Source organism: Cyrtonyx montezumae, unplaced genomic scaffold (assembly GCF_038088225.1).
Source record: "Cyrtonyx montezumae isolate F1298 unplaced genomic scaffold, pur_monq_1.0 scaffold_18, whole genome shotgun sequence".
Lineage (NCBI taxonomy): Eukaryota > Metazoa > Chordata > Aves > Galliformes > Odontophoridae > Cyrtonyx > Cyrtonyx montezumae.
Genome location: NW_027071914.1, coordinates 15,639,103 through 15,664,747, shown reverse-complemented (window position 1 = coordinate 15,664,747; position 25,645 = coordinate 15,639,103). Strand labels below are relative to the sequence as shown.

At 43.5% G+C, this 25,645-nt stretch overlaps 1 protein-coding gene across 1 annotated transcript in view; it reads right to left on the bottom strand.

The window, feature by feature from the left end:
* The window catches only part of FSTL4 (follistatin like 4), a 160,076-nt gene extending 135,729 nt beyond the window's left edge, over positions 1–24,347 (bottom strand). The window contains exons 1-2 of the mRNA XM_065735022.1: positions 24,171–24,347; positions 23,423–23,456 (exon numbers count right to left, since the gene is read on the bottom strand). Coding sequence (XP_065591094.1) covers positions 23,423–23,456; positions 24,171–24,347 — 211 coding nt within the window. The remainder of the gene's footprint in view (positions 1–23,422; positions 23,457–24,170) is intronic.
* Between the last annotated feature and the right edge of the window lie 1,298 nt (positions 24,348–25,645).

Below are 25,645 nucleotides of genomic sequence, written 5' to 3'. Positions count from 1 at the left end.
CTTACCTAACCTGATCTATTTACAGAAGAAGAACAAACACCCGTTAATATATAGTCAAGAAGACAGATAGCAGTCGGCACAGAGAAGGGGATTGAGAGTACAGAGTGAGAAACTTTTGTGATGGAGACTTCTAACGTCCGCTGCCTTTGCTGAGCAATACAGCAGGAACAAGAAGGACAGGGGGCAGCAGGGCTGAGGATGCAAGGTGCAGATGCCCACCCTCTTTCTCTTACCTGTGGCATTTCTTGTTTGTTCAAGGATTTCGTATCAGGTTCATCTTCGGAAAATCATAAAGGAATTTATCACTGTACTACTTCAAAATGCCATGTAAATATTATCTGCCCTTACAAGCTTAGTCACCGTGCAGTAGGCATTATGAATGTCATTCTTTATGGAGGGAGTTTCCAGAAGCAGCCCAAGTGAGCAGATCCCCCTAAACCCTCCACTTTTCCCCACCACAGCCCCAAAGCTGCTGTATTGGGATGGTGTTGTATAAAAGTGGAAGGGAAAGAAGCTGGTGCAGCAAGAAGAGCTGATGCTTTGAGACCATGGCCTTAAACCCGGGCTTTGTGCACAAACTCCTTACCAAAATGCAGTGCTTAACAGCACACAGTGATGAGGTTGGAAACTGAGACCAGAAGCACTACAGGCAGATTGCTTCTCCCCATCCCAAACTGCTGTAACTTCATACACTTCTTCCACACTGGAGCAAGAAAAACAACACTGACCCTATAATAAACTAAAACAGCATGCTCACCAGCAGAGAGAGAGATCCTGATCCCCATGGGCCATTTTCTATTAATTCTGTAAGACTTGGCTGACTCTGAAAACAGGTTCTCCTGCTTTGCAATTCCTCTCTGCTCAGCGAGGGCAGCTGGAAGGTGTCACAGTGTGACTGCTGGATGCTGGCACTGCAAGGCAGCCACACCATTCCTCACCCAGGGCAGGCACAGCTCCCTGCTGCCACTGCCTGGGCACCCTCCTGTCTGCTGTACACAGCACCAGCCAGAGCCATGGTAGCAGCCCAGGGCAAAGCCAGGGCCCTGACTGTGTTACTGAGCATGGAAGCTCAGAATAGATAGAACAGCAAGAAATGAACCAACAGATTCAGCACTTTTAGTGAGGACTTTAGAAGTAAAAGTGGCAATTTTGCTTTTTCTTTCACTTAACAATAGAGTTTTAGGAACGTGAAAGACAGACATACTCTTATTTACGATGCCTGAAACAGACCCTACAGGTTTCCTGCCTATCTATCTATTACAGCTTCACATTAACTCAGCTGCTCACACGAGAATGACAGTCACATCAGTATAAGCTTAGATGCCTTTTCAAGATACAGCATCACACTGCAGAAATACCATCCACATCAAGTGAAACTACAACAAAACCACACCACCATGAGAAGTGGAGACATCCAGAACTTATCAAAACACTTGCATGCTTTTCAAAACATCTTGGTGCTCTTCTCTGAATGTCAAAACCCATTCAGGGAGACCCCGGAGGCCCAGCAAGCTTCTGCTCCCACCAGGCACATCCAGGACTGGCCAGGACTCACTTCTAGGCAGTGCTTCCTGCAGTGTGCATTCACACATGATTCTGCAAGCACTGCAGAGCACTCTATCATATCGTGACTCAGGTCTTGAATCTCTGACTCTGACTTTATTAATGAGCAAGGAAAATCCCCCAGGTCAGCTTCTCTATTTGGAGAGCTGCTGCTGTCTCTGAAGAGGGAAAACACTGTGCCTTACCAGAACAAACAACAGACTTTCAGGAGATGACACCATCCCATTTCAGCTTTTTGAATGCATTTCAAACCTCATACATCTGCAAATTTAATTGCAAATTCTTCTGTGGTTTTCAGCTTTAAGATTGTATTTAGATCCTCTGGGCCTAAGCAGAGCGACGCTGTGTGTTTACCCACCAAGAACACTGGAATTCATGTACTAATGTTGCTTCATTAGTCTACTTTACACTTTCCAAGTGATGAAAGCAGGTCTTAATTTTTCATGAAAAGGAAAATTGCACCTTTTTGCATGGTAAAACAACTGGGTTAATTGTCCGCATTAATGTTGCATCTGTTTCCCAAGAAGACACCAAGTCTTTCAATCAGAACATCACAGATACAAGTCAAGGCACAGACACTTTAGAAACCACAGAAGGAGACATTACTCCCTTCAAGCATGCCAGGCCAGTGGCTTCAATCTGGTATTTAAGCTTTCTACTTTGTGATGAACCTACAACCAACACATCCTTTTCTGCATGAATTGGGAAGTCTTACAATACTGCAGACATGAGAGTTTTAATTAGTAAGATCTGTTCATCCGAAGTTCCACATTCAGAGTGAGCATTGTATGTCTTAGGGGAAAAAAAAACAACACAGGTCTTCCTTACAGCTACGAATACAGAATATTTAGAATACTTTTGAAGACCTTCATGAAGCCTGAATATCTTCCTGAAAGTTTCAGAGGCATATGGGTCATCACATTCAGTTCCAGATTAGAAAAGACACTTCAGGAATCACTGGGATCCAGAAAAGAAAAAAAGAAAGAAAATCATCCTCTAACACTACAAATATTTATGAATTCATAAACTAAGCTTCTCTTTTGTGTATTTGAAAAAATACCAGATGCAAATTCAGTAGCTGATGAAGAACAGGTTCCTTGACACTGTCTGAAGGTTATCCATCCCAAAGCCATCCAGCACAACACACAGCACTTTCATTCAGGGTGTCAGTAAGGAAGAGCGACTGGCTCGATGGACTGACCCCTTGGCTACCCCGAGCCACAGACAGGAGGGGCAGAAAACCCAGATAAGTGCTGTGGTTCAATGAAACCACTGTTACAAGCTCAGCTGGTGGGTATCAGCCAAAGCAAAGAGTTCTTAACCTGCAGGATTTAAATCTGGATCTGAATCAACCCCAGCAGTGAGAGAATAGATAAGATGCCAACAGCACCCACTTCTTTAGGAATCTACACCTTCAAGAAATAACACAACCACCCCACTATCCCAGAGCCCTTTCTCCCTTGAACTTGAAGTGACAAACTGCATCTAAAAGAACATCAGTGACAGACGTGAACTTCCAATGAAGGCAGTATTGATAAAATGTCAAGCACAGGGGCTCTGCTCCCAGCTCATTTCATTACACAAGGAGGCTCCATTTGCCTGCTGCCCAAGCAAGAGATGTGGCCCTCAATCCCAGTTCTGGGGCAGCAGCAAGAAGGGAGAGCAGAAACAGAAACTGCCAGGCACAAATCTGTGCCATGGAGCACAAAAGCTGCACAGGACTATTCCATGCACCCACTCCAGTACACTGCAGTGCTACCATCTCCCTGGCAGGGCTGCCTGCCTGGCAGGGTGCTGCATGTTTCACATCTGAAAAATAGGAAGAACAGAGAGGATGAGACTTGTTCCCACAGAACATGAAACAGGAACAGTAGAAAAAGCATGACAAAACCATGGGAACCCATCAATGCTGCACTGTGTTATTCAAAGCTCCACTTATGTCATCACACACGGGGACCTGCAGTGAAGGATTTTCATGTACTTTCATCACAAAGCACACTTCAATAGATAGGGCTCTTAATGGCCCCTGGTTTCATCTGTCTGTGCAGCATACTTGGTGTTCTAACCTGCACTCCTCTCCACCTCACTTTGTGCAGCACGTCCTCCAGAAGCACAAAGCCAGTACTTACCAACTCAGTAAGTTCACGTTTCCAATGAATGCTAACCCCTCCTATCTCTTCTGTATGCAATAAGAAATGCTGATTATCGATGGTGTCAGTGCAGATCTGTTGCCTGCACACAAGCTCCCTCTGAATTAGGCACTCACCTCCTTTGGAAAGCAGCAAAGAAACAAAAATGCTGCTGTTGTTCACACTGTGAAAAGCAGATGCATTCCAGAGTCAGACTTACTATTGTACCCCAAGCAGCTCTGCCACAATGACACTACAAGCGACAAGATAAAAACAGTTTGCCTGTTGGAAAACTGAAATCTGAACAGGATTGACTTGATTGCCCTTCAAAAATAGTATTTAACAAAAGAGAATCTAAATGGAGGCAACCAAACGGCAATTTTGTGTGGTGGGGGGGAGACAAATCTTCACTGCAGCTCTGGGATGTATTTTATTGGCTACTCAAAGCCTTGTCTCCAGCAGGCATTGCATCCTAGACAAGGTTTTGTCCCCACAACGAAGGCTGAATCATCCCCATTTCCAGGATCTAGCATTTTCAACATAAAACAGGAGAAAGGAGCAGAACAATAGCGGATCAATTAAAATGTGTTTTGACATTTTTACTGAAAATAACAAAAGGAAAAGAAACAATCCACAGGAAAAGATTTAGCACTACCAAGATCAGAATAGTTTGACATCTGTGACAATACACTCATCAAACCCCCAAATGCAAATTGCATTCTCGTTTTTATAGAGCCGTGGGTATTAGCCGGTTTCCTCTTTATGGAAGACACTCCTGCAATGTTTTGACTGAAAAAATAAGGACAACAGCCTTGACTGAGAAGCTGGACAAGATATTATGGCACTTGGATGTCCTTGAATCAATCTGAAAGCATTCACAGAGCTACTGAAACATTTATCAAAAGGACGTCGCCACCGATGCATTTTAGAGTCTTATCTGTTTAGTTTGCCAGCATGTTAATTTTCTGTTTTCGTTGGCAATGTTGTGATGTTTACAACACCCCTTCATTCAGTTTTAATTAAATGTCTCCTTTCATATTTACTCCAATCACACCTTATTATAAATAGTTGAGTTTTGTTATTTACGACGATGCTTAGTTTTACTATGGCCTCATCACAGGATGTATTTTACAGCCTTCCATCTTACAAATGCTTGGACATTACTGCTGCAATATTAGAGATCAAGTAAAATTATTATCCTCTTTTATTTCTCATCATTTTTTTAAATCAATCATGTTTTAAAGTTCTAATCAAGACACCATACAAGTGCAAAACAACCTAACTTTAATCACTTGTTTTGTGCTTCAGGAAAAAAAAGCTTATCTTTATCAAGAGAAGCATCTAAGAGAGAAGTCCATTTGTATGCACAGCTATGAACAGGTAGAGCAACTATGACAATATAAATCTACTTCCAACCTGAATGCATTTGGCTCCATGTGAATGAGGAGGGAAGAGCTGCCTCTGGGCAGCACGAGGACAATGGCCCTCAAGAACCCTGGCTAACAAAGATGAAAAAAGCATGGAAAACACTTCATGGAGCACTGCAGTGCTCTGCTCCCTTTCCTTCCCTTGTTCTCTGCTGACCTTTACCCCGTGAAGCATCACTACAGGCATCCTTGCAAGGTGTGTTTTAAAGCCTGTTTGTCCTCTGATGGAGCACAGAGACTGCACTGACTGGCTGATGTGCTCATTTCATGTTGCTATTGGTTTCCAAAGTCATTATTTGAATTTTCAGCAATGTTCTCACTCCTTCTATGAGACATTCAGCTGCACAGGAGAGTTTAAGTCAATGATTTCAAATACTCTTGATAGAAATGCTTAAAAGCAAAGAGAGGCATGAGCAGGAGTTCCTCTGCTTCAAGAAGTGATTCCATGTTTTAACGCTTCACACACTGAACACACTCCTAGATTTCTAACTTCGAAATGATTTGAAAGGGTTTCTGGATAAGTGACTGGGCTCTGTGCAAGGAGCAGCCCCAAGAGGCTCTGCCAGGCAAGGTGGCATAGGGATGCTGGGGCCACCAATGGCTCAGGGCTGGATGCTCAACTCAGATGGGATACAGATAGATGTCCCCTGAGGATGGGATCACATGAGCAACGGTGCTGGCACATTATAAAAACAAAGTGGGACTTGGGAATTTCCAACTAGAAGTGGAGACTTGGCATCTGGAATCACTGGGCTGTAGGTCACTTCCCACAAAAGAAACCCACAGCTTCTCCGAGACTGAACAAAGGGATGCCTTAGAAGACTGAAAAATATTATTATTAGCTGTTGAACATTTGAGGAAAGAATGTGTTAGCCAGTTCAGCTGAAGTGCCAATTAATTCTATTAGTTAAGCATACTCTTATAAAATAATCAAGCTTTACAAGCCCAAAGAAAAGGCTCTATTTTGCCCTTATGTTGTTGTGGGAGGATCATTAAAACTTTAGATACCAAAATCACACGTTGGTTGAGATCTTGCAAATTCAGCAAGCCTTCAATGCGAGCAAAAAAAAAAACTGTCACATGCTCACATTGCTCCAACTATGTGCTAGTTTCTCTCTATCAATACCTCAGCTTGCAGTGCTGTAGCATTTCTTCCCAAGAAGAACAAAAATTTCAAATGAAAATCCCCCTTAGCGTGGTCCTTTCAGAGGCTGAGACAGACTTGTAGCTGCTTTCCAAGATGCCCGCACCAGTGAAAATGTTCTGCAATCTTGTTACAAAGCCCTTTGACTCCTAACACTGTACAGAGTGGCACATGGGTTTCCATACACCCTCAGCTTCTCTGATTGCTGGTGAGCTGCATTTCTGCCCTTAGCAGGCAGCTGCAATCCATCTTCCCACCCCAGCAACAACAAGGAGAAGCTTCCCATTTAACTTCTGTCTTTTAAGACTCTCTGGAGTATCCTCATTCCTGAGCAAACCTGCTCTGCCTGCTCCTCCATCAGCAGTTCCTATCTTAGCCTCTGGAAACTAGAAAGCAATATCACAGGAAAAAAAAAAGCCTGTAATACTCTAAAAATATCCTATAAAAGATTGTGATTTAAGTGCCTTATGCACAGATCTAATTTAAACACACTTGGCTGGCCAGAAATGCATCATTTTTTGGCACAAAATAGTACATCTACCATGATCCTTCCTCAATAGGTGCCTGAGCATTTTTCAGCACACATTACTCCCAGCACTTGCCTGCTCCCACTCCCAGGCAGTTGCCTTTCAGCTATGGCCACATCAGCTCCCTACCCCATCTCCAGCCCAGCCCAACCCATGACCTGCACCCCTCCTGGATACCAAATGAAACCATGAAACAGGAGGAGGAATGGGAAAGCTCCCCTACCCAGAGCATCCAGATTTAATGGGGAATTCCCAACAGTGCCCTCTCCAACTACATGGGTTAAATCCCACCTGCAACAGAAGCCTTTTTCCTTGAGTTGCTCTCCTTCCCAAGCCTGTCCTCCTCACTGCTGCCCCTCTGCTTCCTGCTAACAGCCTGTCCTGACTCACCAGTTCTTCCAGCTGCTACACTGCCAATGTTCTTTAATGCTGTCAACGATCACGTCAATAGCTCCTTACTTTGAATGAGCTGTTCTTAACAGATAAAAACACACTGACAGTGATCTTTGACCATACTATCTACCTTAAATTCCTACTGTGAAAGCTCTTCCTTCAAAAGCAAAGTATCTTCATCTGCAGCATCACAGGGACCTCTTCTTACACCTATGAGAGTGGTCAGAGCCACAGACCCAATGAGAGGAGCACTTCCACAACGTGGACGAAAACAGATCAGTATGTTTACAACTGCATTTCACATTGAAAATATCACTCATGCAAATCATTTTCTCAAGTGATTTTCTCAGTCACCTTGGTTATTCCCGAACTGACCATGCTAGCAAATGCTCTGCTGAATTAGTAAACCCCTGCACACGTTGTCAGAGCATTTCTCAAAGCAATCATGAGAAAAGCCTGTTCCTGTTTCCCTTGCTGTTGGAAAGGGACCGTCCCAGCACAGCACCAGAGAAGACAACACAACATCCTCTCCAAAGGATGCAGAATAAATTAGAGGCGTGCATAGTTACACAGACATTTGCAGGAATACACAACAGCAAACAGCAGCAACTAATCCCATAAAATCCCCTGAGAGTACAGGAAGATTTTTCACTCTTTGAAACGTGATAATGAAGAAACAATTCCCAGATGCTCCACCAGATGAAATCATCTTGTTTGGAAGTTATATAATTATATATGTTAAATACATCGGTCCACTTTCAAGATTAGTAATAATAATCGTACATTTTGAATAAAGCCTTTCATCCCTGGGGATGCAACATGAGTTTATGCAGGCACTCCAGGACCATGGCAGCTGCCTCTGGCTCGAGATGTGGCAGCTGTTTGATATAGCTGCACATGCTGTAAACAAGGCACCACGGCATGGAATAAATGGAGGACGTTTGTCAGAAAGGAGGAGGGCACAGAAAGAGCTCTCACAGCCCTCAACGTTTCCATAGCGGAGCTCCAGGACAGAAAATGATGGGATGGGTGTGCAGTTCCTCAGCACAAAGGAATCCCTGCATTTCCCCACAGCCTGTTGGCTCAGAGCTGTACTGGGACCAGTCTACGTGCAGCCCTGTAAATGCAAGCTGGTTCCTTTGCCCACAGGCACAACCTGGGTCACAAGACAGCTCACCAAAACCAGAGTCATTCTGGCATCAGATCTGTTACAAGCTAGTCACGCCACTTTGGCAGGAACAGAAACACTCTTCAAACTGCCCTTGGACTATAATTTCCAAACAAGACCTTCATTTCCTACTTCCAAGCACAGCCCTTGAGCCTTTCTGCAGGAGGAGAAGGTATTTAACCTCTTGGTTATGAGGACAGAGTTCTCAAGGCTTTTAAAAATCAAACCGTCAGCAGAACAGAACGCAGCAGAGGAAGGCTCACAAGTCATTACTGGAGATGTTGTACGAAATGAGTACAAGCGAAAGAGGAAACCTCCTTACGGCTTTAATGGGTTTGGAATTAAGCTCTTCAGAGCAGAGAGCAGCCCGGCAGGGCTGGATCCCACCACTACAGACGTTACAACTGATCACAAATAACCTCTGCAGCAAAAACCATCTCAGTGCTGCGACTGAGGTATGAAAGTAGAAGGAGGTACTGCGACTGCTACTGCTGCACCCTTTATCTTCTTCCTTCCTGTACAGACAAGCTCAAGTTACAGAAACAGTGGAGGGGCTTTGACCTTCCTTAAGCACCAGGAAGACTCAATGCATTTTCCAAAGAACTACTCCAAGAAAACCATGGTTTCACTTGCTGTTAACACTATGGTGTTAAGGTTTCACACAGACCCTCTTCTTCATCACAGTGTGAGGCCAAACTAATCCATAACAAGTTGTTAATGCCAATGAATTCTCACCAGTAGTTTGCTTATAAAATGAAAAGTTACTGAAACAGAACTAAATATTGCCTAAATCAAATTAGCCGCATTTGCAATAAGTAATCAAAGCAATAAAGTAGTTCATAAATAGGGAACAATTTAATTAATTTTACCACCAGGTACAGAAATGTCAATACTACAGCAAGAGATGGGGCGTACGGGGAGGCAGGGAGGTGAGGCACTCCTGTATCTGCAGACACACAGCCAGCACAATAGCAAAGTGACTGTGTATATACAAAAAAAAAGAAAAATCAAATCCAAGCAGTAATAGAGTGCTCTGAAAGAGTAAGTAGCTGTTGAGAGCCAAATAACTGGCTCAAGCAGAGAGACACTGCCCACACAGAATACTTTTTGTGAAGAGGGAATGAGAGGAAGGACAGAGGAGGATGGATTATTTGAGGTAGAATCTTCACAAGCTTTAGATAAGCTTTAGATAAGCAGCTGTATTTGTGATCTGTTCCTGCCCATGCCTCCACGTGCCCCTTCCAGTGCTCACCATGAGCACAGACATCTGCCAAGGCTCCACTTCCCTCTACCTCCTGCAGGTGGGCAACCAGGAGCACGTGCACACAGCTGCTGCTTTTAACACTCAGTATCACACGTATGCACATTTCTCCCCTCAGCCCAAACCAAAACCTTTAGGGATGAGTAAGATCAGCTGAAATAATGAAATACAAAAGTGAGGTGATTGATAGTGCAATCTGTCAGCTGTAGAGTATTGCCCCAGTACTACAGCATTAACAAAACCTCCCTGTATTTAAGAAAGGCACTACAAAATATCAGCATTAACGGTTACCTTGGGCTGTTAAAATGCTTTTTTACTCCTTTTAAAGGAAGGTAAGTGCAGACCTTGCAATTTCATCTCTCGCTGTAAAGCACAGCCTTCCCCAGAGAGGCCTGTACGAAGCTATTTTGCAGTTGTGTATCACAACAAGGTGCAGAGGAAAGTCACCCGAGGCCAGCCATGTCACCGAAACATCTCTCAAAAATAATTCAGCACAGCTAACAGAAGTCAGACTGACTTTGACACTCTCCTCTAACGACACTCCACCTCGAGCACGCTTGGTGCAATTCACTCCACGTGGGAAGTGCTGCTGGAAGGGTGCAAAGCGATGGGATGCAGACACAAGGGTGCTGCTCCTGGAGGCAGGGCTGAGACACTGAATTTCATGCATTTCTTTGCACGTGCCCTTGCTCTAACAGAAGCTCTATAACATGTCCACCACAAAGGCTGCCTCTCTAACTTGGCTCAAGCAACACTACGAACCAGGCACTTAATAATCATTCATTGCGTGCCGCCACGTCCTTTTGTATGTTCTGCATGATCTCTCTAGCCATCAGTGAGACAGGAGACCAAGCAGCTAAAGGCCAAATTTGCAAACACAGCCAGGTGCACAGCTCCCAGCAGAAGCAGAGCAGGGTGAGCCTGGCAGCAAGCAGAACACAGGGAGCAAAGGCTCCATGAGCAGGTCTGGCCCAAAGCAATGCAGCAGCAACAGGCAGGAGGCCTCACTTCATGGGGCATTTAGGGGCAGGCCAGTGTGTCCATGCAGAAGTGAGGATTCAGTGCCCTGAAGACCAGATCACAGTGCAGTCCTTCAGTGTTAAAGGGACACCAACAACTGCTGTAGCACACTGGTGCTAAAATGCCCTGGGCATCCCTTTAGATTTGCACTGATGAGCGCACCTAAGGATGACAAATTTCATTCCTCTGCAGTATTCAGAGTTCTTCAACAGGAAAGCCACCTGCTCTGAAAACACACATAGGAGAAATAGTAGAAAGCACCAATAAGAACTAGCAGCAGCCCAGTAAATAACTTCCCCAGCAAGCAATTCCATCTCTTCCGCTCCAGGTCTCCTGTAGTCCCTGCCTCACCTTCATGAATGACTAATCTGATCAAGATTTAGATCAGCAAGGCAGACCAGACCCAGGGCTTTCTTCTTTCAAAGCGCTAGGGTCTTTGTTTTTCTTCAAAACAATCCTCTTGCTCACCCATTCTAATTGCCACAGGACAGAAATCGCCTCTTCCTGACCCTCCTGTGCCTCCTGTTGGGTTTTCCTTCCCAGCATCAAGCAGGCTCTCAGGCAGCCTTTCCATTCTGCTGCTTCTCTTTCAAAGAGCATCTGATTTAACTTGCCCTTAGCCAAAAATTTATTTCCAGATAAGAGAGTCTGAAAGCTCTTTCTACAAAGTTTTGAAGAATTGTTTTCTCTGCCTGCCCACACGTGAAAACATCGCGGTGCAAGCCTGACAGGAACCAGCACTTCTGAAGGGCTGAGATTTGCAGGAAACCAAGCACAGCCAAGGGCAGACAGCTCTGCTCTGCAGACCATCAGCCTGGGTCACACCCAACCTCCTCCAGCATCACTGCAGCATCCATGCAACCAGAAATAAACTGCCTCCTTCTTAATTTTCACTGCGTTCCCAAAAACCACACAACCACAGAACTGCAGGGGCTGGAAGAGACCTCTAGAGATCATCTAGTCCAACCTCCCTGCCAAACCTAATAACTTCAAACAGCTTTACATGGAATATCAGACAACATCAGCCACGTTTCAGTGTACAAGAGGTGGAACCACACTGTGGAGAGGGGCTCTGCTGGAAGAAGGACAGGAGCTCAGCAAACCACTGCCCCTGCCCAGTCCCTGAGCCCCGGTCTCCAACCTGTGTGTATTTTTAGCAGCTTACAGTGGCTGACTCGGTGTCATCTCCTGAACCCAGACCGAGCACTGTCACCTGCCACTGCAGAGCGTATTGCTGGCACATGTGCACAGTTTCACTAACAGCTTTATTTTAAGGATACCAAAATACTTTCACCACCCCACGCAACATTTCTAAGTTTATTTGGTGTTATCCTCACTTTGTACGTGAGGAAAGAGAAAGGTTACTTGCTGTAATTGAGATAATACCAAGGCTTTTAGGATAAAAAGGCCATATTTGAAATGAAGTCAATACAAAACTGAAATCCATTCAAGACCATGCATGCAGCCAGCAGAGATACATAAAATTCCTATTAATTCCTGCTAGAAGTCGAAATACTTCTGAAGCACAGAGACTCAGCTAGAGGTATTGGGTTCTGAGCACTCCAGATGCACCTCAGGGTCTCCAACACAATAAAGACTGAGGGACAGGAGTTAGCTATAACATAAACCCAGCACACCCATATATTCAGCACAAGTACTGCTGATACAGGACGGAGTGCCAGAGCACCAGTACCTCCTTCTGCTGTCTCCTGTTTTTTTTCCTCTTACAACTTGTATCAGATCAATAGATATTACTTTCCCTTTAAACTTGCCTCGCTGAAATCACGACAAAGGCACAAAACAGCAACCGAATGAGGTTTGCACACAGAAAGCAAAGCGTACCAAATCACTCAGACTAATATAGCTCCAAGAATCAATAGGAGTATTTTTAACCACTCTCATAAATCTCTGCTCCGCTTCTGCTACTGGAAGTACCAGAATAGATGGAGTCTCTCAGGCATCAACAGAGTCAGATCTGCAGTACTGTGACTCCGACAGACACTGTGTGCCAGGGGCAGGGGCACAGCTCACAGCTTCAGTGCACCAGCCACTCTTCTGGGCTCTCCATTTTAAAAGCAACATTTAAAAAAGAGGCCAACCACAGAGAAAAATACTAAAAGCCACACCGCAGTTTTGAAGGATAATCTGCAACTTAAGCGTCTTGCCTTTTTTCCCCCCTCTTTAACATATGCGCACGGTTATTTGAAGCTTATCAGAGCTGTTGGGATGGGATCAGCAAGGAGCACAGAGTGCCCCAGCAGGCAGCCACGAGCTGCAACGTATTAAGGCTGAACATAGCCAGGACCTGAAGGATTTGCTACTGCCCTGCAAGGGAGAGGCACATCACAGCTATGAGATTACACAGGACTGACATTTTGCTAGCGATATGAAGCTAAATATTATAATTACTTTTAAGTAGATTTTTATCTTGAAAATCACATCAGCTTTAGTGATGTTCACATCCCATTAAGCCACGCTGTCATGTACCCCACCACCACAGAACAACCCTAAAGCCTTGGCTGCCAGGTCAGACTATTTTTATTTATAAATATATATTTTTAACTACTACAGATAGCTGGCATCACATTAAATATTTTGTCAAAACTTTTTTTTTTAACCCCCAAAAAAGAAAGATTAAAAATAACACAAAGGAGATAAGGAAGAGAAAGCTGAAGGTCATTTTTACCACAATAGCTGGCAAACACAATTAGATTTTGATATCGAGTAAAGAAAGCAGAATACGTTTACAGTAACTTTAAATCAGCAAATTCTGTTCAAGAATAAAGAGCTGGAATCCAATATCTGACAACTGCCATTAATGCTCTAGACCTGACAGACTACTCCTGTACTCAAATCTCCCTGGTTTCCTTCTATCTCAGATGACCTAATAAAAGATATTGCTTTCTCCCTTCCAAACCCTAGTGCCTGACAAATAACTGGCACAGAGAAAATGTCTTCAGCAAGCACTAACCAAATCCTACCAAAAGAAACCCAATCCTTTGGCTGCATAGAACATTCCCAGTAGCTCTAAGGTATGCTCACAGAAACCTCAGGTCTTTCTGCCATAGGGAATGCCTCAAGGGAGATGGATGGTGCCATTGGTGGTATCAGGAATCTTTCCAGCAGTTGGAAAATACTGCCACAGGTGATACTTGTGGACAATGACTCATTTATCTTCATAGCAGCATTTATGGCAACAATTATTGAGGAACTTTCCTCACTACAAATGTCCCTGCTTTTCCCTGTGTTCTTATGTTAAATGAATGCAATGAATTGTGTCCCTTTTATGTCATCCATTCTATTAATTGTGATACCTGCAGACGAATATAATGCTTCAGGCTTTCCCAAATAAACGGGGAAAAAAAAAGAGACCATGGTAGAAGTCCACGTTGGGGCACACATTCAGAGAGAAAAGCAAGCAGAGCTGCTTTCACAGCAAGACCAAGCTCTTCCCCTCCGGTGAGCAAACATCTTGTGAAATAATCACAGAGCTCCTGCCTGCTGGAAGGGAGAGGGGTGAGAGAGAAGGCAGGGGACTTTAATTATTGCTTCTGTTTTAAAATGCTACAGGTGCTCAGTTCAAGATGTGTGAAAAGATGACAGGGTCATCTAAGCAGGTGCGATACAGCTCCGCTCTGATAAACATGCCCTGATGAGCACACTTCCTTTGAAGAATGAATTGCAGCCCCCAATATTCACACCAGCAAGGATTTGTTCTGCTGATGCTACTTTTATTAGGTGAACATTAAAAAAACGTGGTAAGCAGTCACTTTTTGCAGTATTGCATTCTAACAGAACGCTTCCCAAAGCTCACAGTGATCCTGTGATTCACACAGAGCTGGTTTAGCTCCCCAGCACTTCCATGCTCTCCAGAGATGCTTTAGGATGTTCCAGTGGCAAATGCATGCTCAGCCTTAACAAAATGCTCACTTAGCAAAGCCTCTAACATAGGCAACCTGTTTTGAATACATATGAAGATGCTGTCCAAATACATCCAAGTTTTGTGGGAAGCATTTATTCTGTTTCCAAAAACAAAGTCGAGGACTTTCTGCTTTCCACATTCCTGCTGTACCACCACACTCATAATGAGATCTCCCTCAAAGATGGTGCTTAGTACTGAGAGCAGTCAGGGCTTCAGGGACAGTTCAAGGTACCTGCACGGGCTTTGATTAGGCCCCATGCTGGGACTAGCACCAAGGAATGGCTCTCAGTGGTTTTGAGACTAAGAGACCACTACAAACTGTCCACTGAACATTTTGCAGCCCACGATGGGCAGCTTACCCTGTCACAGCAGCAGAAGCAGCTGTAGAGATATAAAGCATTTTTGTACAGTTATACAGTAAGGATAACGTAGTCCATTTATTAGTGCTTTCGGTGTGTCATACAGTCATTTTACTGCTGAATACTTCCCTGGTAGTTGAGACACTGCTCAAATCCCCACTCCTGCATGCTGGGTACATCCCATCAGCATCTTCCCCAGCTCACATGCCTGGCAGTACAGCTGAGCTAATTGCAACAATCCTGTCCTGTATGAACTGCTGTTTCTCTGTACAAATGTCACTGGCAATGGATCATCCCTCACTGACACGGGTGTCAGCAGAGTCAGACATGCTGATAACAGCTGCACAGGGCTGCCTCCAATTTCTGGCTTCATTGACTCTATTCCCAGAGAATAAAGTTTGCCATATTGCTGATTCTGCTAAATGTGGCTGATGAACTTATGGATTTAATGGGGTATAAGGAAGGGTTAAAACCTAAATAGGATTATGATATAATTTAAGAAAAACTAATGATTTCAGACAAAATAAGTAGGTGAAAAGAAATAATAGCAAGGAAAAGAAAAACTTTGAAAGGATAAGAAAAGATCCAGCTTCAGTAACTCTGGGAGAAAGTGAGTTAAAATGATTCAAATATGTAAAGTAAATTCCTAGCACAGGCAGTTCACACCACAGACTTTCAGTGGCAGAAGCCCAACAAATAGATGAAGGGTCACTGTGCACTATTGCCACTTGCTTTGTAGCTGTAGTGAGAAACTAAATTGAAAACTTGTAAGAAGTGACATCTGGAAAAACTGCCAATTCTGCAGATAGAGAACAGGGCACTTCTTTCTTCATGTACTTTTTATTCTCCAAGCAAGAGCATAACTCCATGCTATTATCTGCTGGCTGCACAAGGTGCATTTCAGCTGTTGTCCTTCCACCAACTATTTCATCCAATGAACTACAGGAACAGACACTGATAACCCAGCTGAGCTGAACCTATACACTGAATAAAATTAGAAGTCAGGCTCCAGCTTATCCCTTTTGAAGGAACAGGCTCTGAAATCTATAGGTCCTATAGGTCCTGAATCACTTTTTGCACACTAATTTCACCCTGGTAGAATATGTAGCTGGATTTCCTAAGTGTCCAATAGTTTTCTATGTAACCAGAAGTGCAGCTGGGCTGGGATTCAACCCTACTGAGTATCACATCCGAGGAGTGGATGGAAGTCAGAAGTTCAGCAGAAGGAAGGCACATTTTTAACGTCACCAAAACAGAGCTTAAAAGGAGTAACCATAAGACATAGCACTCTCCTGGGAGAATAGGGAGGAGAAGGGGCTGGGATGTGAGGAAGTCAAGCTACTTTCTCAACAGCATGATACCTGCCCCTCCTACCTCCATCCCACAAGGAAAACTGTTAGCAGTGGTTATGATGCCTTACAGTTGAATGCAAAACAACAAACCACTCTCATATTCTCCTACAGATCTCATCAAACAGCAAACAAGCAGTATGGCATAGATAAATAACTACTGCCTTGTGACAAACAAGGAAATATTTATGGAAGGCTATTAAGCCTTGATTACTTGTCTCAGAGACTGGAGCAGACTCAGAATCACCAATCAGCTCTGCTGGCAAAACCCATATTTACAAATGCTTAAACTTGCAGAGTTTACCCAATGGACCAAAATGGCTTATTCATTCTATTCTAGCTCTATTTTGGTCTACCAAATACACTAAATGTGCTGTTAGGTGCATAATGAAAACCCTCTTAGAAAAGTAATTGCATCACCTTACACACATGAGATTTTTCTTCTCTGAACACCAAGAACAACTGGAATGTTTTATAGACTCATAATTTCCTATTAAAATTATACTGAAATACTAATCACCCAGCTGAAATCTGGCTTGGAAACAAAAAATCTGAAAGAAACACTCATGAACACAACACAGCCCCCTGATAAACCTCTCATTTAAGCAGAGTATCTCCTACAGCACCACAGCCCAGCCCAGTTCATTCTCTGCATCCTGTGGGGTTCAGTGAGAATTCAGTGCAGCAGAAAACATCAACAGACCCGTAGGGATGGACTGCAAAAGCCAATGCTCACCTTGCAGCTATCACCCTGACAGAGTCCAGCAGCACCAGGAGGAGATGGGAGGGCAGCACTGGCAGTCCCTGCTGTACCACCCCACTGCTTCAGCTGGGCTGACCAGGGCAGTGCTTGGCACACACTGCTGCCACCATAGGTAAAGGCCACAGACACCTGGTTACAGCTGCCTGTATTGAGGGAGCACAGAGAGGGCAATTTGTCTTCGTTTATCTCATCTTTGGGCAGTGAGTTGAAGCCCTGGAATATTAACTTAATTGCCCTGCCTTGTGATAAAAGCTCAGTTTAGGAAGAAATGGCATGCTGAAACCCAGCAAGTCTAACTGAAAATATACCACACTCTTGCACATTAAGTGGCCCAGCAGCATATTTCAAACCATGACTTAAATTCATTGAGACCAGAAGTGATCCTGGATGTCAGGCTTTCTGACTGGAAGTCTGCAATCTGCTATTTCACAGGTTTGAGACACGTACCATCCTCTGCTGCCCTTACAAGAAACATCTGCTCATTTTTCTTTAACCCTCACAAAACAGTTTATTGTACCATGGTCTGGCAGCTCAGGGTTTCCAGCAAATATGCACCTTTCAACACTGCATGCAAGCAAGCCCTCTCAATAGGAGAGAGGCTTCCACATCATGCACTGTGCTGCCTAACAACAGTATTTGACTTCAGTAATTTACCAGCAGCCCTGACTAACAGTGTAGGGCTGGGAATGGAGATTAGGGAATGCAACTGCAATCCACAAAAAGGGCAGGAAGGAGGATCTGCGGAATTACAGGCTGTCAGTCCAACCTCAGTACCAGGGAAGATTATGCAACAGATCATTTCAGTTGTCCTCTCAGCTGTATGGGATGACAACTGAGGGATCAGCTGCAGCCAGCACTGGGTTATGAAAGGCAAGCCCTGCCTGACTCACCTGGTCTTCTTCTATGACAAGATTATCCCCATAGTAGATGAAGGAGAAGCTGGAGATGCTGTTTATCCAGTTTTTAGTAAAGTATTCAATGCTCTTTCTGCAGCACTCCCCCAAAGAAAGCGTCCACCCATGGCCTGGACAGGTACATAGGTTGCTGGGTGAAACAGCATGCCAAGGCTTAGAGGCAAAAATAGAGGGTTTCTTAAACATGCATAGAAAAGGGTGACAACATCAGCAAAGGAACTAGAAAACAGGAGTTAGAAAGGAGTGACTGCTGAAATTGGGCTTCCCAAAGCCAGGTCACAGCAAGGAAGCTGCAGTCTCTTTCAGGTGACAAGCAATAGGACAAGGAAACAGTTTTAAGTAGCAACAGGGGAAGTTCAGATTGGATATGTGGCACAGAACCAACAGCTATGATAAGGTTGTATGGGAGCACTCAAATTACTGATTAATTAACTACTATATCTAACACCAGCAAATGAGTCAACTGTTTTGGGTCCTTCTCTCTCCACATGGTTTTATTCCCTGTTAACTCACATCACCTAAAACCACAACATGTAACATCATAATTAAACACTGACGTCAGTGAATGTGGGAGTGAACAACTTCATCCAACCTCCACTCCCAACTTCAATTAGTCTGCCTCTATAGAAACGTGCCAACTCCTTACGTATAGAGCACACACAGAGGTGTATATACATTTGTGTAGCACCTTTAATCAAGATGTCATCTGAACAGCCTAACAGCCAAGATCTTCAGGAGCACAGCTGTTATTTTCAGGAGGTTTGACCAGGCCATGAGGAATGAAGACAGATTTCTTGGACTCCAGCAGTAGGAAGAGAAGAATGGAATAGGAAATTAAGACATGATTTACTACAAGAGAAATTACAGCCAATCACTCCACTGCATTCCTAAAGGGTCTGAGGAGAGAAACTTGCCACTCCTGCCAAGTTTTGAGTCTTTCATCTCCCGCAGGTAGGTGGAAATTTGAAATGTGCAAAAGGAAAGGATGAAGTCAATAGAATTTCTAAAGGGCATTACTGTTTTATAACCATGACTCAGTTTTTCATCTAGGGCATAAATGGCAAGTAATGAAATATCTCTTAAGCTTTTGGCAGGATCTTCCACCACTACTAACTGATGCACACCCAGAAACTTCCAATAAAACTACTGCAACTTCAGTGTTTTCCATTCTACAGTCCTTCACAGTGACTACAGCAATGAGGATTCTGTGCCATTAAATACATCAAAGCACAAATAAGACTTCCACAAAACAGAGCTTCTGAATGCTTCGAAGAAAAAGCTTCATCCTTTTAATGCTGAACAGATAGCTGAAGTTTGTATCTCTATGGCGGTTTGATGCTGGTTGTTTGAATAAGCCTGGAGTTGCATCTCATTTCAGATTATATGGACAAGCAGAGTGGAAGCAATCTGCTTGAACATTTCTTGGCTGAACGGTCTAAAAAGCATCTTTTGACACTAATTTGTTGAATGAATGATTGTGAGCAACATAAAAACAAATTAAAAGTGTTAAGTGTTTGGACTAGATCCTCAGCTAGTAAAAAGCATGAGCAGTTAATTCAGCACAGCTTTGCTCATTCATGTCTACAGACAATCTAGTTCTCTACTTACTGCGACTATCCACACGTAGCCATACAGTTCTAGCCTGCCTACAACTTACTCTAGATACTGAGCACCTTTAGCCCTGCACTGCCAATAGCAACAGGAGCATTTGTCAGCTCCAGAAGTTAGAATTAGACCTTATCTGCTTCATTAGTCAGGAAAACCACCAGATGTCCATTCTACTGCATGCATGGAATTAGATATGTGAAAGTCATGCATGTTCACAAGACTTCTTTAACAGGAACTGATGGGTATCATACATTTGTATCTACTCACTACACTGCAATCTTTGAAGGTCCCACCATTGTGAAGCCAAACGCTCACAGGTATACTCTTTGGAGCCTGCTTTAGCACTTCTGCTTGCTATAATTTTTTTTAGCCCCCAGTTCCTTGCTGAGTGTTTTTCTCACTCCTTTTCACTAATACAAACATCATCCACTGGTCAGCACTAACTGCAGCTTCCCCTTCAACTCCTGTTCCACTGTGCCCCATGCATCTTTTCAATATCCTCAGCAATAGATCTAAAAATATAGGCTATCAACATTCTTACACAATTTCCCTTTCTTGAATGCTACAGGGAACCAATAATAATGCTAATACATGAAATCAGGGACATCCACACCTGGACACAAGGACAAGAACAAACCCCACTCATCTCCCCAAGTGCAAGGAGCTCATGTGCCCAACATACACTCAGAGTGCCTGCAGGTGCTGAGATGAGAATAATCCAGAAAGTAATAATTTTAAGAGGTAATACTGCATCTGCACTGCAAGAACTGCATAGGGGTGTGGTTGTATAAATACATGGAGTAAACAAGTATTTAGACAGAAGCATGAAGAACAGATAGTTTGGAAAGAAAATCCACCTGCTCCACCATGCTCCCCAATTTGAGTTTATAAGAGCAAGAAAATGGTATTCAAATCCTATGCTTATTAACCACATGCTGGGTTTTGTTTTTCTTTTTAAAGAATGTATCACAAATCCAGCATTTCATGTCATGTTTTTTTTCCCATTACATGAGTATAATGCAGATGCAAACTGCAGTGGGTTATGTCTGAGAGCAAAATTTCAACTTGATGGGATTAAACAGGAAGTACAAAAATATTGTTGCAGCTTCTAATCAGCTACCAGAATGAGTTTTTTCAGTTCACAGAGCATTTTTAGTCTAAAAGGTTAATAGCCAAACACCAGCTCGACATCCCAGGAACAAAACAGATCTGCTGTCACTGCCCCTTGAATTCAGAAAGAAATCAGTCTTCATACATCACAGAGGAAGGTGGCTGCCAGCTACAGCCAGGGAGGCATCTCCCCTCCGTTCCACAGCAATTAAAAGTTCATGTAATTATATTTGATCCAGTGCCCACAGAAGCCAAAGGAAACCATCCATCGATTGTAATGGGCTTTGGAGCTGCTTCAGAATTTCTCCAGCACTGCACAGTCCTGACTCCAGAAACCAAAAGCATCCCAGTTTAAACACGCTTACCCACAGCTAAAAAAGAAGCACTCATCTTTCTTCTAATACATACAACGTCCAGGCAGAACTGACCAGCAAGCACCTATTGAAGGGACTATTTGTAGAAAGAAATAAGCACAGTGAGTTAGTGTTTAAGCAAAGACCATTTGACAACAATCAAGGCTTCGTTTCCTTTGAAAGAAGGAAATTCCTTCAATCTAAGGAAATCAAACCTTTCACCCAAAAGAGATAGAAATCTGACAAGCATAAGCCAGGATTGCCCCTCACTTCAGCAAAACCTTTAAAACTGCCCTTGCACATCCACAAGCCCAACATAATGAAAGCAATATAATAAAATATTCTTACTACAACTTTCATTTGTGGTGATTTCTGTTAAGTATTCTGAGTTTCATTTTTCAGCTTTCAACCACAAAGCCAAATATTCCACCAGGGATAGGGAACAGCATCCATCTTCTCCAAACAGAAACACTCAAACCTCTTGCAATCCTCTCTAGTTTCCTCAGGTGAAAAAAAATCATTATTTAAAAAGATCACATAACAAAATTTAGACTAAATTCTTGTGTGCATACATATATTTACATTCCTGTTATTTTTTTTCTAGGCCTAAGTATACCTGCTCTGCAAACATTAAATGCTCATCGGGCTCCTGAAGGAGACTTGTTGGATTACTTTACAGGAACTACTGAGGACTGACTCCAGAGATGACGATCCTTAATCTGTGCTGAGAAACCCCCTGGCAGCTTAGCAAATCCACAGGCTTTATTGACCAACATGTACTTACCATGTTAGCATTTTCTTCCTGAATTCCAATGAGTCCCTCAGACACCTGATTTTTGAGTCTGCATTGAAGAGCAGAATCTTCCCTTCTTGGCTACCATACCCTTCCTCTGCACTCCCCTGCACACTCCCCTGTATCTAAGCCTCCTGACAGATAAGTCCTTTGGCAGAAATACACAATATAATAACACTTTTGTTTCACCCTCAGAAAGTGTTTTCTATTCAGAAATCACTACTTTACATTCTCCAGACAGAAGTCAAGCCTTACCCACACTGTGGAGACAAAGAAATCCAGCTAAGTGAGCCTGGAAATTCAGTGCTTAGAGCCACCGAACTCAAAATCCAATCACTGCTCTCAAGGAACATTTCCAAAGCACCTGCACAATCCATGAATTCAGTATTACTTTCAAAAATTGCTATTTGAGTTCTTCAGTGCTCTGAATACTTTCAATGGTAAATAGACTTTGGCAACCCAAATCACATCTGAACTCATGGTACTTCCACAAAATTTTGTTCACTGAATCCATTTTCACCAGCCCAAGACTGGACTCAGCTTCTACATCAGTAATGAACTGCACCACACATACAGTTAGAACAATGTCTACACGTCCTGGAAGCAGAAATGTTTCTTTGCATCTTCGATCCACTTTAACAGCTCAAGAGCCCTCCTCAGGGCTGATCGAGGCCTGATAAACAGGATATCATGATTAGAAAAATGATAGAAATTCAGTTCGCAGAAATTTGGCCAAATGTACGCATGCCAAAAACCTAAGCAAACCAAATTTCTTCTACAGCAACAGCTATTATTTAAATGGTTCAAGTCCCCTTGCTGTCTCAGCCTCACCTGGCTGCAGAACCTTTGCCTGGAAAACCATGACCACTGTGAAAAGCACACAGGAAATCCAATCATTGCCCAGATGACAAGTTACACTTGTACCTGACCTTTTCATTTATATGATAGAACAGTGCTAGTTACCACTTCTTTCTGATATACAAGATGCCTGAAGCAATTAAAGTAGTTACTGAATAAAAACAGGGTCCATTTGTTCGTTCAACAGGAGAGTGCCACCCACTCCACATTATACCGACACAGATGAGGAAAACAGCTGCATAATCCAAAAAACTTTGGAACAAAATCAAAAACGAGTAACCAGGATGAGCTCTTTGACAGCCAACTCTCACACAGCTGCTTGCAGCAGCAAGCAACCATTTACTAACACCAGTGCAAGAGAGTTTGCCAGAGCAGGACCTGAACTCAGGGCACCATCAAGCTAACGTTCAACATTACTGCACCTTGGGATGGATTTGAAGCTCACTAATACACTGAAAACCTTTTTTGAGCCTTCCTCCAAACCCTCAAGAACTCTGCTCCCACGGTCAGAGTTCAGATCCTCTGCCAGCACTTCAACTTTGTCTAGTATCCCCAAGACTGTCATGCAATTCTGTGCAGAAAGAACAACTTTGCATTTAAAAAAAGAAAATCTACAAGTCACTACTGTAAAAACCTGTCAGGCAAGTGCTAGGAGGCAGCCTTTGAAATCCAGCAGCAAATGTGTAAACTCATGTTTGTTTTAAGAAGTCACTGCAAGAATACTCAACACCAACAAGCAAATTGAAAGGAAACTTCCCTACCTTTTCTTCTGGTGACTTCAAACCTTCCGGATACCTAAAAGGAGAAAGAGAATTGTTAGTGTTTTTTTGAGAAGTACAAGAATTGTTCAAAGGCAGCATGAACAGACCCCCCTAAAAACATTAGTCACTGTCACACAGAGGCATCTATAAAGCTCTACACAATAACTGAGTAATTATAAATAAACATTCCCATTTGTTCACAAATATTTTCGTAGATTAATACATCACCTGAAGCTATTCATCATTCTGCAGCAGGTCACGTGACAGAGCACAACATCTTACCTAGAACTGATTTTTTTTCCAGTTGTTAAAAGGTTTTATTATTATAGTAAGAATTTGGGATCGAGGGGGGAAGGAAGATTCAGAAACTTTTAGCAGGGCTTGTCTCAAATACCTGAATGATTTCAGAATCGGGCTACTCGTGCTCACTTCAATATTTGCATACCTACATCTGCTCTGTTTCTTGCAAAGCATCACTACCATCTCTCTCCACGGATCTTTTAAAGCCACACATTGCTTAAAGTCTCAATGGGTATGCACTCCCAGACAATGCTAGCTACTTATACTAACAACGAGACTCCAGAGGAATAAATATTTAATTCCAAGTGGGAAAGTTATTTACAGATTTATTACAAATGCTTATAACTTCCATCACTCAAGTTACTTATTGTATCCAGTACTGAAAATAGCAGGATCAGAAGACTCCAGAAGGGCATCCCTCCCACTACCTGCTCTGCATCACATTAACCTGGACATTGCCTGCTGATAAAGGATCAACCCCACTGGGCACAAACCTGGAGCTGGGAAATCCTGAAGATGCCCAAGTGGGCAGCAGCACAGCTTCCACCAAAGGAGCTGGGGGCCCACCAGACAGCAGCACTGGTTGCAGCAGCTGCTTCCCACCCAGCCCCATGCTGGGACCCATGGCTGCCCTTGCTGCATTAGATGAACCTCACTAACAGCTCAGATCTTGATAATCTGCTCCTGGATTTTAAAAGCTGCTGCTTTCCCCATCTGTGTCCCCTACAGCACAGACACAGGAAGAGCAGTAAGCTCTCTGGCCTTGCACCAAACACTCATTAAGGACTCTTCTCATCTGGTGGATACGCCTTATCGAACTTCATTTCACCCCCTTAGTGTTCACTGCTCTCAGATGTTTATCTGAGAATGAAATAAAACAGTATTTTCTTCCATCTTTTTGATAGGAAAATAACACACACAGCCTTCCCAGCCACCTGAGCCTTGTGACCCACCTGATGCTTATTATGGTTTTATTTGTGCTTTGTTTGCACTTACAGGTAACTCCCTGCAGACCACACTTAGACAAAGGGAAGTAGAACAGTGCAGCGTGTCATGAAATTTATCTGCTCACACAGTGCCTGCCATGGGGTAACTGAAATCAGGAAGCTGCCACTGGAGCACACCGTGAGAAGAAAAACAAAAGATTCTTGAAGTGACAGAAGGCAGAAATCAGCAAAAGCAAAACAAGCTCATGGAGTAACAGCAGCACCTGCCCTGCTCGCTCCTGCAGGCCTTGCCTTCCCAAACCTGGAGGCACCAGGCAGGATCGTGTCAGCATGACGTGCTTTGATCCGGGACACACCATTTCAGACACAGCACACACTACATGGCTGCAGCCGGCCCAGCACTGAGGTCGGGGTTCCCAGCCAGGCCTGGCCCAGCCCTCACTGCAGGCTGAGGACGAAGCCCACCATGTGCCTGGGCTGCTCCATCCCATGGACCAAGTGTAGCACATCCATCATTGCTATCAGTGTGCATGACACAGAGTGAGATTCTCTCCCATACAAGGGACAGACACGCTGTCTTGAAAACCAAGTCTTCCCCCAAAAGAAGATCAGAAAGGCAGCAATAGGCTCCTTGGAACCCTCTGTGCCAACAGAGGGGACATAAACAATAAAAGGAGTATTTGCTTACAAAAACAAAGTCATTATTCCCCATAGGATTCTACCTCTGTGATCTTAAGAAATATGTGAAATGGCAGTCAGGATTAGTACAGACTTCAAAGCACTTATCCTCTTTAGGCAGCAAAGCTCCGAGTTGTGTAGGCAGTTATACTCCAGGGACCTCTCAAAGCTTTTCAAAATATTAGTTTGAGAGGTGGGGCACAGGATGAAAAAAAATCCAGACACAGCCTGGTATCATTAAGCCCATGTACATGTAATATATGCAAAAGGGAAGAGTACTTTTAAAGTTCCCCTGGAG